The sequence below is a fragment of the Cicer arietinum genome, chromosome 1, assembly GCF_000331145.2.
Source record: "Cicer arietinum cultivar CDC Frontier isolate Library 1 chromosome 1, Cicar.CDCFrontier_v2.0, whole genome shotgun sequence".
Taxonomy (NCBI): Eukaryota; Viridiplantae; Streptophyta; class Magnoliopsida; order Fabales; family Fabaceae; genus Cicer; species Cicer arietinum.
Genome location: NC_021160.2, coordinates 376912 through 391994, shown reverse-complemented (window position 1 = coordinate 391994; position 15083 = coordinate 376912). Strand labels below are relative to the sequence as shown.

Sequence of the window (15083 nt, the reverse complement as noted above, 5' to 3'; positions counted from 1 at the left end):
TATGCATGGAGCAAGGAGAATTATGTGTTTGTGGATCCTCCACTAACGAAAAGGTAGAGTGGGCAAGGAAATTTGACCATGAGAAAAAGAAAAAAGAAAAAAGAAAAAAGAAATGTGGATTGGGTTGGGATGAGCTGTCTTGCTATACTGCATTAGATGCCTTTATCTGTTGCTCATCTGTGGAATTGAATTCAATATTGTGAATGTGAATGTGAATGTGAAGTTTATTTATACACTTTAAACACCCACCCACCCACTGCCCAATCATTATAATTTCTATCAAACTCTATATTAACACTGAATAAAATCAATCTGAATCTCTCATAATTATAATTTTGTAATGAAAGAAGAGATTTGAAATTATAGTATATTAGTTTGTGTTGGCCAGTTGGAGGAGAGAGGAAATTGGAGTCTTGACTTTGAATCACAGAGAGAGAGAGAGAGAGTAAGAAAGGGCAATATTTGGAATTCCTTTTACGAGACCCCACGAGTGGTCTTCTGTTACGTTTTTTTCACTTACTAATACTCCTACAGTACTAACTACGGTCCCCACTCATTCTCACATAACCGAGCAAGCAAGACAACAGTCAATCACAACCCCACTAACTCTCACTCATTTTGGTCCACTCCATTCCAACACACCCTTTCAAATTTTAAAACTCTCTCTCTCTCTCTCTCTCTCTCTCTTATCTTTGTTCTTTGTGTGTGTGTCTGTGCCTTTCTGTCTCTCTCTCTCTCTCTAACCCGCGCCCCCACCCCACCCCACTTTGTTTTCTCTGTCTAATTGGCATGACTGAATTTGAGTTAGAGTTAGAGCTATCGTTGGAGTTAGTGTTGAAAAACAACACACCCATGAATCATCTATGATATGATATACCCCAGAAATTCAAATATAAATTATATTTTTTTATATATATAAAAAAAAAGGTTGAAGTAAGCAAGTAGGCTTCCCCACAAAATGGAACTATCAGATTTGCAAAACAACAAGCAGAAGAGAGGCACCCACCAACAACAACAACAAGAATCATCTTCTTCTCCTTCAAATTCTCATTCTCATTCTCATTCTCATTCTCATCAACAACACCTTGTGGTCCCTTTTGATGGAAGACCACCCCCTTTCATTATGGGCTCCATCTCCATCCAACAACCTTCTTCAAACTCTTCTTCTTCTTCTTCCTCCAATTCTTCATCTTCTGCCATTGACGCTTCTCTCGCCATCGCCACCAGATCTGAACCTCCACTCCTCAATAACACAAATAACCAATTATCCTCCTCCTCTCCCGCCGTCACCACCGTCGCCAATCCTCCTAAACGATCCACCAAAGACAGACACACCAAAGTCGACGGCCGCGGCCGTAGAATTCGAATGCCGGCGACATGTGCTGCCAGGGTTTTTCAGTTGACCAGAGAATTAGGCCACAAATCCGACGGCGAAACAATCGAGTGGCTTCTCCAGCAAGCAGAACCAGCGATCATCGCCGCCACTGGCACCGGAACGATCCCAGCTAATTTCTCCACTCTGAACGTCTCACTCAGAAGCAGTGGCTCCACGCTGTCGGCTCCGCCGTCGAAATCGGCTCCTCACAGTTTTCACGGCGCGCTTGCACTGACTCGTCATCCTTACGAGGAAGCCGCGTACCAACACGCGCCTCTTCTAGGGTTTCATCAACACCACCAACAACTGATGAGTGCTGATCAAATCGGTGAAGCTTTAAATCCAAACGAGAATTACATGAGGAAACGTTATAGAGAAGATCTTTTCAAAGACGATAATAACAACAACGAAAGTGGTGGTGATGGTTCTTCTTCTTCTCCAAAAGCTTTCAAAACAAATCATCAACAACAAGATACTATGGGTGAAGGTGAAGGTGGAGGCGGCGGCGGCGGTGGTGGTGGTAGTGGAGCTTCTTCTTCATCTTCTTCTAATAGTTCAATTTCTGGACTTCTTCGACCGTCGAATATGATACCGGCGACAGCCATGTGGGCCACAGCGGGTAGTGGAAACACAATTTGGATGGTACCGGTGAGTGGCGGCGGTGGTGGTGCTGCAACTTCGAATTCAGAGACACAAACACAGAACATGTGGCCTTTTGGTCCTTCTCCATCTCAAAATAGTCAAACTCAAGGGAACAACGCCGGAACTCCGTCTCCGTTACATTTTATGCCGAGGTTTAATCTTCCGGTATCAGGTGGTGGTGGTGGTGGTGGTGTTGAGTTTCAGGGTGGACGTGGTGGTTTACAATTGGGTTCAGTGTATCAACCTTCACAGCATATTGGATTGGCAGTTTCTGATTCAAATTTGGGTATGTTGGCTGCTCTTAATGCTTACACAAGAGCTGCAGCTGGTGCTACTGATTTCAATGTTAATGTTAATTCTGATAATCATCATCACCATCACCATCAACATCAACATCAACATCATTCTATTTCATTGGATTCACAATCTCATTCTCATTCTCATTCTCATTCTCATCCTCAACCTACTGAAAGTGAAGAAGATGCTCCTGATACCTCTCAATGATTCATTACTACTTCATAATATTGGTTAGTATTTGCATGCTTTTTCTTTTGTAAATTGTTACTATTATTCTCAACTTGCATCTTTTATATTGTAATTTGTGTGCCACCATCTAGTATATATGAAGTGTTGTTTATTGGGTTTTTTCTTTTCTTTTCTTTCTTTTTTCAGGGTTCTGTGTTGAATTTCTTATAACTTATTGCTTTTTGGAAATTCATTCCATGGATTCATATGCTAGCTGTGCATGCTCAAAGGACTTGAGTTTTTCATAGATGTTGCATTAGTTGTGAAAATCTTGTCACTTTTTATTTTCTTAATTTTGAGGGAGTTGATTTGTTTAGATGGATGATATGGTATGGTTTGTTATTTAATTACCGTTTGATTTTGGTCCAAAGGGACTTTGCAGACAGAGAGAGAGAGAGAGAGAGTTTGTATAGGAGGAAATTTCTCTTGTTATTCTTAATTATTTCTTTATTTTATTTGTTTGCTTTTCTGTGTATGAGAATATCAAAAACAAAAGGATTTCAAACAATTTTTTGAGTACCTTACTTTTATCTACTGTTTTATTTTGGTTATATATGTTTAAATTTTTTGGTACATATATAGTAGTGGCATCAGCATATATTATACCTATAATAATATATGTTCCTTTTAATGTTATTAAACCAAATAATTTCAAAATCTTCTATTCTTGTAACAAAAAAAAAACTACTAAAATTGCATGGACAAAGTAAGCAAAATAGTATATAAATAGCAATTCATCATTGGTGGAGTATATATACAAATCTCAGTTATTTATGTATGTTTTTTGGAGATATAACTCCAGAAGAAGGGAGGTCAAGAACAGCAAGGCATTAATTCCTAGCGCTTTCGTTTACCCCCTTTTTCCATATTTATTAGTACTGATTGATTTTTCAAACATTTTCCTTTTCAACATCCATGTTACTTTTGCGTTTTTCAAACTTTTTGTTATTTTGTTTTTATAGTTAATTGAGATACTATAGTAAAAGATTTTTACCTTTACAGTATGTATCAATTAAATCATTTTTGCTAACAACCTAAAATGGGAGAATTATTATTGTCATAGATGGTTATCTGAAAGCAATAAGAAAATATGTATGCCATGTCATAGATTTTAGAAAACAGACATTATTTCTGTAGAAGAAAAAAAAAAAAGAACAGACATTATTTATTGAAGGACAAGTAACGACCGTCAATTATTATTACTTTAATATACCCATCATATTCACATGACTATACATGTTTTATTATTTCTTACTAAAATAAAATAAATTGATATTCATTTATTCAAATAAATTTAATATCTAATTTAATATTGTACAAAAATAATATATCTATAAATATAATAAAATTCAAGTGTTTATCTTTTTAAATTTGTCATTTATTGAAATTTACAATAAATCAAAATGAATACATATTAAGATGAAAAACCAAAACATACTGCATTAATATGAAAAACTAAAAATGTCATATATACTCCAACAACAAAATCACAAAGAAAAAAAATTTGACTAAAAATAATTTATTTAGATAAAATAAAAAAAAAAGAAAATAATATAGAAAAGTGATTCTAAATTAGAAAATGATCTAAAACCACTTTTGTTATTTTGTTTTTATAGTTAATTGAGATACTATAGTAAAAGATTTTTACCTTTACAGTATGTATCAATTAAATCATTTTTGCTAACAACCTAAAATGGGAGAATTATTATTGTCATAGATGGTTATCTGAAAGCAATAAGAAAATATGTATGCCATGTCATAGATTTTAGAAAACAGACATTATTTCTGTAGAAGAAAAAAAAAAAAGAACAGACATTATTTATTGAAGGACAAGTAACGACCGTCAATTATTATTACTTTAATATACCCATCATATTCACATGACTATACATGTTTTATTATTTCTTACTAAAATAAAATAAATTGATATTCATTTATTCAAATAAATTTAATATCTAATTTAATATTGTACAAAAATAATATATCTATAAATATAATAAAATTCAAGTGTTTATCTTTTTAAATTTGTCATTTATTGAAATTTACAATAAATCAAAATGAATACATATTAAGATGAAAAACCAAAACATACTGCATTAATATGAAAAACTAAAAATGTCATATATACTCCAACAACAAAATCACAAAGAAAAAAAATTTGACTAAAAATAATTTATTTAGATAAAATAAAAAAAAAAGAAAATAATATAGAAAAGTGATTCTAAATTAGAAAATGATCTAAAACCACTTTTCTCTAATTTAAAGAGGTTGTATATTATATTTCGAATTTGCACTCACGTATCGCAATTGTGTAAGATTTTTTACCAATTAATTTATAAAAAATACTCATGTAAAATACAGGTAAATAGTACTATGTTATTACTATAAACTAGTAGTACATTGGTTATGGTATTGGTACTTGTACCACCAAAAGTCTAAATAAAGTGATTGGTGTGTAATGTGTGACTATTATAAACATTGGAATATGAAATTTGATTGTACCAAAAGTAGCTAAATTTAATTCTAATTCATAAAAATATTGTTTTTTTTTTCTCTAAAAAGATACTGATTTTGTTAGTATTTACTAACTCTGGTCTAATATATAGATAGAATATTAAATTAACAACAAATAAACGCATTCGATTTACAAATAAATTAACTAACAAAATAAGATAATTTGTGAAACTAATGGTAGATGGGAAAAAGAAGTGAAGGAATATGAATTGGTAAAGTTGAAAAAGAAGAAGAAGAAAAAAAAAAGATGAGGTTGTGATGTGCAATTGTGCATAATTAAAGGATGGATGGTAACGTACTAACGTTGTCTATAAGACAGGGCGGCAAGGAAAACGACTTTGGTGTTGACTTCAACAGTCTACTTCAGATTTATTACTCCCTCTCCTCTCTTCATTGCCCAATCATTCTTCCTTTTTTTCACTCACACTTTTAACCATTTACTATTTACTACAACACTCATACTTTGGATTCCCAATTCATTACTATACTGCTAGACTGATTTTTTACTCATATTTTGTGTTTTGTATTTGCAAAACAAATTATATGTGATATATCTTATGTGAAGAATTTTTTTTTTATTTTAAATTGATATTATAAAGTATTATTCATCTTTTTATATAAAAAATTATATTATAATATAAAACTATATCAAATCTCTTTATTTTTTTAACTAAAATTATTGTATTCTAAATTAAAAAACAAATTTTAAACGTGAATAAAATTTTCTAAAAATATTTGAGCATATTATTTTTAAGTGATTTTTCATATGAAAAGTTCAATATGTAAAATTGCATGTACAGATATCTAACACACATGTGTTATAGCAAAAAAGTAGTATCATTTTATTTTTATATAATTGTATTGGTTTTCGCTTGCAAGTTGTTAATTAATAATATTTGTATTTCCTTTCAGATGTGGTTGCACTGACATGACTTCTTTGATTTAAATAAAATACTTTATATATACAAGTTATTTTTTTTATAGATCGATACTGTAAACAGATGTTGTGCGCTTCACAAGAAATCAAATTTAGATCTTCAATTTTAAAGTATAGTCATCTCACGGTTATACAGATATTGAAGCTACAGCCTTGCTTGCATGTTTGTTCTTTTCACATTCTAAAACTAGAAAGAGGTTTTATCACTCATCCCTAGTAATATCCGAGCCACGTAGATTCAATATTCCTTTAATTACTTTGTAACTGTTGTTTTACCAAAATGGTAAACTTTGTAACAAAAAATGGTAAATATATTAAGAAATAAATAAATTCATGCTTTTGTTTTAAACTTTAGAACAATATATGACTATACTCAAACATATTATATATTATGCTTCTAGAGGAGGAGAAAGAACACCATAGGATGCCTCTCTTCTAGTTTATTAGCAGACAAAACTAAACTTTCATCCACTTTTACAAGAAAAATTACTTTTATTAAATTAAATATAAATGAAAAAAAAAGGGCAGCGAAGCATACTACTCGCTCTCGAGGGTTATCTTTATTTATTCCCCGTTAATGTTTTTGCACCAAACCGCAAATCCCGCTGTGAAAAGCTATCAGTGCCATTTTGCAATTATTTTAATTGCACATTTTATTTAATCATGGGAAGCACAAGTTTTGACCTGAGAATTAAGATATGATAAAATGATTTCTTTAGTTAAAAGGTATACGAAGAAGGGTGAGAGGAAGATAACATGATTATTATTTATCATGGTTGATCTGAAATGAGAAAACGACGGTCAGGATGAATTTTGGTCACGGATGTAGTATTGGGTGGGACCACCTAGCCGAATATATGAATAGCGAATAACAATAATGCAATGAGGATAAAGCACCACGCGCTTCACGTGCTCCAATCATGTGACTGCCAAGTGCGGGTTGGTTTGGTTGGTTTAGATGCAATGCAAGACATAGCATGCCGCGCGTGAGCTCTGAATATGGGACAATGATTCTCTTCTTCCTGTTCCTGATCTCTGTCTCTCTTCCATTGTTTTTTTCCGGGGAAAAACTTACTTTCACCCTGTTTTTTCCAAAGAGCCTCTTCGTCTTCATTAAGTCATTAGGATGTTTTTTTTGGCCATGTCAACTTGCTAAATTGACTCAATTCAGCATTAATTCAGAGAATGGAAGCAATGGAGGCTTTTCACATGAAAAATGAAACGGTCAATGAACACCTTGAGGTCTTAACTCTTGTAATAATTGATACACGAGACTAAACGTGGACAATCACTATACATAGTAACAAAAGTAGTACAATGTCAAGCCTCTTCATTTTACGTTATCAATGTTAATTAAAAACTATCACGTTTCCACTATAGTATTTCCTATATTTAAAGACTTGTACAAGAGACTGTGAAATTGTTTTTCTATTTTCAATTTTTTCTGTATGCATCTTTTGAAGAGTCAGACGAAAACTTGAAATATAAATCAATGATGTCAACGCTATAAACTTTAAAGGACTGACTTTAAAAAAAAAGGCTAATCTAATACATCAAAATAAGTAGGGGAGTATTGGAAGAGAATTTTGCATAAATAAATTTATAAATATATTGGTCAGGGTTGTTATTATGCACAAAAGACTTGTTTAACATACAAACCAAGTTGGGATCGACCATACACAAAGTAGAATTTCTCTCTAACGCGGTCCATTTTGGGTCTGGCAGTAGTTTGTAGCTTTACCTTTAACCTTCTGCACCAGAATTCTGAAGTCGAGTAGTTATAGTTCAGACCACATCAGCATCTTAAAGAGATTCATCCTACACCATTAATCAAAAAAAATTAACCAACTTTTTTAAGTAAAAGAGAAAAGTAGTGGGAGGGTTATATATGCAGGAATGAATAAAGCAATTAGCATGGTTTCATACACACTGTAATAAGTATGAAATAGGCATGGCATCGGTGGAGAAAATCACAGTTTGTGTTCTTACCAGTCGTCAGTTATGCCAGAATCATTGATGCAATAATCTTATTGCGCCTTTCTGTCTTGCATCTGGTCCCGTTTGTCCAGGGGTAAAAGAGATAACATCCACATCCTGCATAAACCAAAATCGAAATATGCGGCTGAAATGATAATAACTCCCTAGATACTTCATAATACAATCAAGCTAGCCCATTAGCCCTTATTAGAAATTTTGGTGATCAAATAGAGAACGATTTCATATAAGCACCTGATCCTAATTGAAAAATCTGAATAAGAAAGATATCTAAGAAAGAACTTGAGAACCAATATTAGCATTACTTATTACTCCTCCATTATCCTCTTAAAAGCATCCCAAGTCCTAACTTAACAGAAAAACAGAATAAGAAATAGTCGAGGTGTACAAGATAATTTGAGCACCAAAATATAGCTCATAAATGAAAAATGAGTTCAATTATCCAATATCATAAAATTACTTATTAAGGTACTTGATCTTTCATTTGAGACTCAAAATTAACATTTTACAATTTGTTTTCCAATTCTCTTCATAAGTAAAAAATAAAAAAGGAAACGAAAGGTTCAATATTACTCCTCATAGCCAAATAATGAAACAAACAACAATATAAATAGAGTTTGAACTAATTCCTTTCACGAGTAGCAATTTTCATCAATAGCGGTACACCGTGTGAATATTTTTAATAAACAGACAATATTGAATACTCCTTCTGTCCCAAAATGATTGAGGCATTTGCAAAAAATATTTATTTCAAAATAAGTGTTACTTTTGTTTACAATGCAACTTTATCTGCTTTCTTTCAATTGTACCTTCTAATTTAATATTGTGTGCAACACTCCCAAGTTATTATTCTCCATTTTGTATTTATGACAATGAAAATAAACCAATAGTTTATATGGATAGTTTGGTAAAATCATTGTTCTCTTTCATTCATTTATCACGTTTTCTTAATTTGTGTGAATAGTCAACTGTGGCGATTATTTTGGAATAGAGGGAGCAGCTTTAATATATATTTCAACTTAATCAGCAGAAAGAGGAGAGTCAAATGATGGAAGTGTATGACAGCTAACAAAGATTCGACAACCTCAAAATAGTCAAATATTTACATATCAATGCACTATGCTTCATTATTAAAACAACTTACCATAGCAATTAACGACTTCACCTAACATATGAGACCATTAGGTATTAATCATTACCCAAGTGCCCTTTTGGGTCACTTGCCTATTAACTAAGTTTTCATAATGCAATATCTGTTTAGAGTATAGAGTGGAGGAATGAGTAATAAAAAGCTTACGACACATTATCTGCAACATAAAATATCGGAAGCCTTTCCACTCCTGCAGCTCTCCATTTATATTTTTCAAAGGATATTTCTTGTTCAGCCTCGGACCCAGTTGCAGTTAGAACAAACTGTAACATAAAATGTATGATACTATTTACTATCATTCATAATAATACAACATGATATTTTAGATTTGATTAAAGAAAAATGCAAAAAATGCATAAAAAGTCAAATTCAATATGGGAGTAAGGGGTTTGGAATCTCGTGTTAAAATTTCACAATACAGTGTCTTTTGAAATTTGTCTACCTCACTCTATAAAAATTACTAAAGGTTAATAATGTCCCAAGATTTGTGTGTTTGTGTTTGGTTCAAATTTTAGAAGGGGAGGGGAGCAAAATCTCTCCTTAAATTAATTTTGCTCTCCCTCTATTTTGGGGATGATTTGGAGGGGAGGGAAGAGGCTCTATATAACTAAAAAAACCATTTAAAATCCCTCCCCTCCCTTGAACCAAACACAAATCATTAAAAATTCCTCCTCTTCCCTCCCCTCCCCTTCTTTGAACTAAACATATCTCTACTTCCCTCCCCTCACCTACCCTCCCCTCAGTTGAACCAAACACACCCTAAAGAATTTCTTCCAAGAAATTAGAGGAGGAACACTTTTAATTGGAAAAAAGATAAGAAATAATATGAGAGAATCTCTCCTTCAAGGGTTTCCCCTTCACAATAGAGTTACTACTCTATTCAACAAACTTTATAGTATTCAAAGATACTCTCTCTAACTCCAAAATCTCCCTATTTATACATGATAATCCTAACTACCTTATTAATAACTCGTAACTATAATAACTCGTAACTACATTAACTACTCTAATACCTATTACTCTATATCCTAACACGCAAGGAGAGAGATGGATACAAAAATTTACATGACAGTCAAATTGTAACATCAAAGGATCCAAATCATGGAAGAAGAAAGAACACAAGGGTAACAATCAACACGATCATACATACCAGTGGAAAAAGTATAGCCATAATCCCATAACTCACAAGAGGAGAGAAAAAGAATATAGCCAAAACGCACGGGCTTCCTGTGATGGCACAAATCACTATTTACTCTCAAATATGAAACAAATCAGAGGATAAATAATTATACATGATATAAAAATTTTGATCCATAGTTCAAGTGTTCAACATTTTTCAACAAGAAAATGGTATAAGACCATTAAAACCTGAACAGATCATGTAGGGCAGGCAACAAGTATATTGAATTATTGGCGTTTTGCTTCACATTTGCACATTTCCCAAAGTTGAAAATCTTCAATCCCCGTTCCCATATACCCAGTCTATCCCTTCAAAAACAACCCGTAATTTTGTCTCTAAACACACATGTTAAGGACTGGTTATATTTTACTATAAATAATACAGAAAAATAACTGTTCACTGTTGAAGGTTTGTAAAATAAGTTGTTTTATCTTATATTGCAAAAAAGCTTATTTAAACAAAAAAAAAAAAAACTTACCAAAACCAGCAAAAAATGGCCAGTAAGATTCAAAGTAGTCCAGCCTTCTGTCAAGAGACACTTCATTGAAATTCCATTTATACCTAATAAAAAAGCACATTTTAAAACATGTATCCAACTGTTGAAGGAGGACATTAAGCAAAGGTGTATTTGGACCACATACTCGAAGCAGTAATATGCATACATCCAGGCAAGGAGTAAAAAATTGAGCACCTTCCCTATATATGGTATGAAACCAGTTGCATAAACCTGCAAATTACATTAGAAATTGCTTGTTTTTAAACAACTAGAAAGGATAAAACCAACCAAAGTTAACTTTTTGCTTATAAGGCGTATAATCTTTATCAATATGGGAACAGAAATTATAATGATTTTATTACCTCAAGAAAGAAAACACTCAAAAGAAGCATTGAGTACACCTGCTCTCCTATTCCAATCATGACCCTGGGTTAAGCAAACATAGTAGTTGAACCTTTTAATGCTGATTTACCCAGTAAAAATCAATATCAATTAAAAAATAAAATATCCAGCACGAAGTAACTATTAATTATAACTTTACCCTCCAAGGCCAGATGGTCTTTTTGCTTGATAAGCATTTTGCGTAGTTAGTGTGTCGTTTTGGCTAGAGACTTTGTCCACAGTTAACTTAGATCTTCCCATTGCAGCATACCCATACTTGGCAATGTCATTGTACCTAAAAACACACCCTTATCAATTTTTATAGCAATAAATCCTCTCTTACAAAGGGAGAGTGGTACTGATATATTCAACAAGAAAACAAATACAGAAAGAAAAAAAAGAGCAAGAGTTCCCGGAAAAGGATAAATCTCCTAGCCCCGAGCTTTCAGTCAGAAAAACTGAAAAGTACTCTCCTTCCTTCTCTGTGATTCACCCTCCTTACTACAGATTCATTTTCTCTTTTCTCTAACCACTCACTCCATCCAAAATCTCATACTTTCAGCACTTTTCCTAATCTGGTAAGCCTACAGAATTAGCCCATAGAGCCTTAGCTTTTTGAATCCTTATTACCACCAAATTCTCATTTAGAAAACAAAAAGAAAAGCAACATACCAGTTCATGGTCACTTTATGTATACTTGATTAGATATGGAAATAAAAAATCGAGAGAACTTTGTTTGTGATTGCAATGAGAACATGACCATGAACTGAAACATTCCCCTGTCGAGCCAAACGCAATTTGGTAATATTGATGTGTTCGACACCTATGTTGGGAGTCGTAAGCTAAAATTTCAAATTAAGAATTTCAATTCGGCATTTTGGTAGCAAAAGAAGCAATCCAAAATATTCATTCGGTAGGATCGTGTACATAATTACAGAATGGGATTGGACAGCTATATTGTGTCTCTACTTTGTAGTGTTCTTGTGATTGTTTAGACAATGTATCTTTTTCTCTTAAAAGTACTTCCCTTATTTTACGTGATTTATGAAATTTCATTACTTAGTAATGAAGACTTATAGAAACATGAAATAACTCGACAGGGAAAATGACAAAAAAAAGGGCAGTAAGATGCATCGAACGTGACAACAAAGATGGGGGAAAGATTAAAAAGTGAAAATTACCAGATGGTGCTTAGAACTATGCTAAACACATATAATGGGTAAAACCAAAACGCCTGCAGGGAGACAATCACAAAAGATTAATTAGAAAACCATATTCATTCAAAACTTCTGCATTGCAATCTAGGTATAGAGAGATATTAGGAATACATTTTATCAACAAAAAATCCCAAAAGCTGAGATGCAGAAAATTCATGAGCACATCTCCTGCCAAAAAGTTCAGAACAATTGATATATATTTTAAAATATACAAAAATTCAGAAAATCTATGCAAGTTGTTAAGGAAAACGAAGAACAATCAACAAAATTAGTTTTCCAGATCAATATACACTTTAAAAATAGTATATTTAATATAATACTTACATAAAAGAGCTGAATGAGTGCAAGACGTAAGAAAGAATAAAATTTCAAAATGCCACCTAAGGCACACAGTTTATGAGAAACAAGCTGTGAGCATTGATCAGGTAATATCCACCACAAAGCAGGGATCACAACCGAGTTTAGGACGAAAATACTGCAAAAAAATTTAAATATGTTCAAATCACCAAATACATAGATTATGCAGGTATCAACCAATAATTGTGAGTCAGAATTCTTCCATCAGTCAATCATAACACCTATTTAATTGCCTCACAGACACTTGCAACAAGAAATTAACAAACCTTGACATTGATTGGATAAACAAATAACGCAGTATAAAATAAATAAAAATAGGTTTAGGAGTTGATTGTTAGTTATAGTTACTACTAAAAGGAAAGAAAATAGTAACAAGTAAAAGTTGTAGAAAGATGAAAATTGAAATAATTAAGTAACCTTCCTAAGAAAATGAAACCATTAAGGAGGAAACACTGCCCTGTCCGCACCAAAAGCGACCTCGACCTAAACAATACACAGACGATCAAATTGAAATTAAAATTGAAAGTGAAATGAAAGATAAAGAGCATGAGAGAAGGGTGAGTCGAATTCACCTGAGACAGAGAATAAGAACGCGATGAAGGCAACAAGCCTCTCTCAAACCCTCCAACCATAGAACACTACCGGCCTTCACCCTTTCCATTGCTTCCTAATCGCAACGCTCCTTTCTTTCACTTCAATCTTCTCAATTTCATCATAGTCAAAACTATTAATTGATCCCGTGCTTTATCTATTCTTTTGGGTACAAGTACAACGTTATATGTTTCATGTATCAGATTAATTGGTGTGCACGGTGGAAAACTATTTTAAAGACACAATCAATGATGCTGTTTTTGTCACAAAAATACAATCACATACCGTGTAAACTAATTTTAACATAATACTCTGTTTTTTAACAAAATACTTTTAATTGTTTTTCACTAATGCATAGTCTATTTTCACTTGTTGCATTTTTTAACTTAATATTTTTAAGTGTTTTTCATTTTTCATCTATTTGTCACATTTTTCCTTAAAAAAATATGTTTGTCACATTTAAATAAAACCTAAAAGATATATATAAAAACAGCTTAAAATAGAAAGTTGATTGAATAGTTTCTTTTATAAAATAATTTTTATTTTTTAAAAAATAATCTCTAAATTATTTATTAAATATGATATTTATATATATTTTTTAATTTATCATGAATCACTCTTGTATTAAAAGCCGATACATCATTAATACTATTTGTTATATTAGATAAAAATAATGTGATATGAAGATGATATTTGTTAAATTAGTATTTAGATGATTTTGAAGTGTTTGTATTTATAAAAAATATTTTGTTATCATGTCCAAATTTTTAATCACTAAAAAGTATTAAGACATAAAATTATGAATACACACGTAAAAGAGTGCATCACAAAATTATATCATAATTTTATTTAAAAATCAGTTTTTTTATTTAAAAATTCTACAATTTAGTTTCTTCTTCAATTTTTTTAACTAAAAAATAATAATGCAATATATTTCAAACGGCATAACATATAATATGATAATATTAAATAATTAATACATATGAAATTGTAACAAAATTCTTTAAAAACTTTAATGTCAAGTTCTAAAATTATTTATTTTTTAATTTAATTAATAATATAGATTCAATCGACGCATGTAGATGATTCTACATCATGAAATTATATGTCACGTCATTTAAAATATATCAAATCATTTTTTTTTAATAACATCTAAAGAAAAAATCGAAATTGTCAAATTTTAAAATAGAATGATTAATTTTGCAGATGAAAAATATGAAAATCAAAATTATAGTTAAACTTTTGTTTTATATAAAAAAAAATCAGAGTGAGGAAATGATGCCTCATACCCCAAAATTCTTTTTTTGTCATCCTTAATTGTGTCACATAAAATATAATTTCGTCGTTTTAAATTAATTCGATGAAGAGTTTTGCCAAATTATGCTACATAGCCGATTTGGTATCAGCAACAAATTAAATAATCTTCACTCATTATTGTGATGTCATGCATGCGCTAATCTCAGTTTTCATTGTCAGTCTAAAATAGATTATAAAAGAACGGTGAACTCTTCGGCATTTTCACCTATGAATAATATTATACTAATATTCAAATACTAATTCAGTTGCCTAGCGCATGGGCATGAGAACTTATCATATGCAAACTGACTTTTCCAGAGGATTTAAAGTTATAAAACTACCTCATCACACACAAAGTAGTTGTAAGTCACTACCACCGTGAGTTATAAAAAAAGCATTGTGCCTATGGATTTTAGTTATTTCCCTA

At 31.8% G+C, this 15083-nt stretch overlaps 2 protein-coding genes across 2 annotated transcripts; one reads left to right on the top strand and one right to left on the bottom strand.

The window, feature by feature from the left end:
* The first annotated feature begins 809 nt into the window (after positions 1 to 809).
* Positions 810 to 3072, top strand: LOC101506448 (transcription factor TCP8). The gene is made up of 2 exons (XM_004485409.4): positions 810 to 2544; positions 2690 to 3072. The coding sequence occupies exon 1, from the start codon at positions 959 to 961 to the stop codon at positions 2519 to 2521; it is 1563 nt and encodes a 520-aa protein (XP_004485466.1). The 5' UTR covers positions 810 to 958; the 3' UTR covers positions 2522 to 2544; positions 2690 to 3072.
* Positions 3073 to 7566: 4494 nt separating this feature from the next.
* Positions 7567 to 13574, bottom strand: LOC101506118 (protein EI24 homolog). Its single transcript, XM_004485408.4, has 12 exons — positions 13342 to 13574; positions 13187 to 13252; positions 12737 to 12887; positions 12377 to 12429; positions 11356 to 11490; positions 11177 to 11240; positions 10960 to 11045; positions 10797 to 10879; positions 10289 to 10365; positions 9286 to 9401; positions 7983 to 8087; positions 7567 to 7811 (listed from the first exon to the last, which is right to left on the bottom strand). Exons 1-11 carry the CDS (start codon positions 13428 to 13430, stop codon positions 8021 to 8023), a joined length of 987 nt encoding a protein of 328 aa, XP_004485465.1. The 5' UTR covers positions 13431 to 13574; the 3' UTR covers positions 7567 to 7811; positions 7983 to 8020.
* Between the last annotated feature and the right edge of the window lie 1509 nt (positions 13575 to 15083).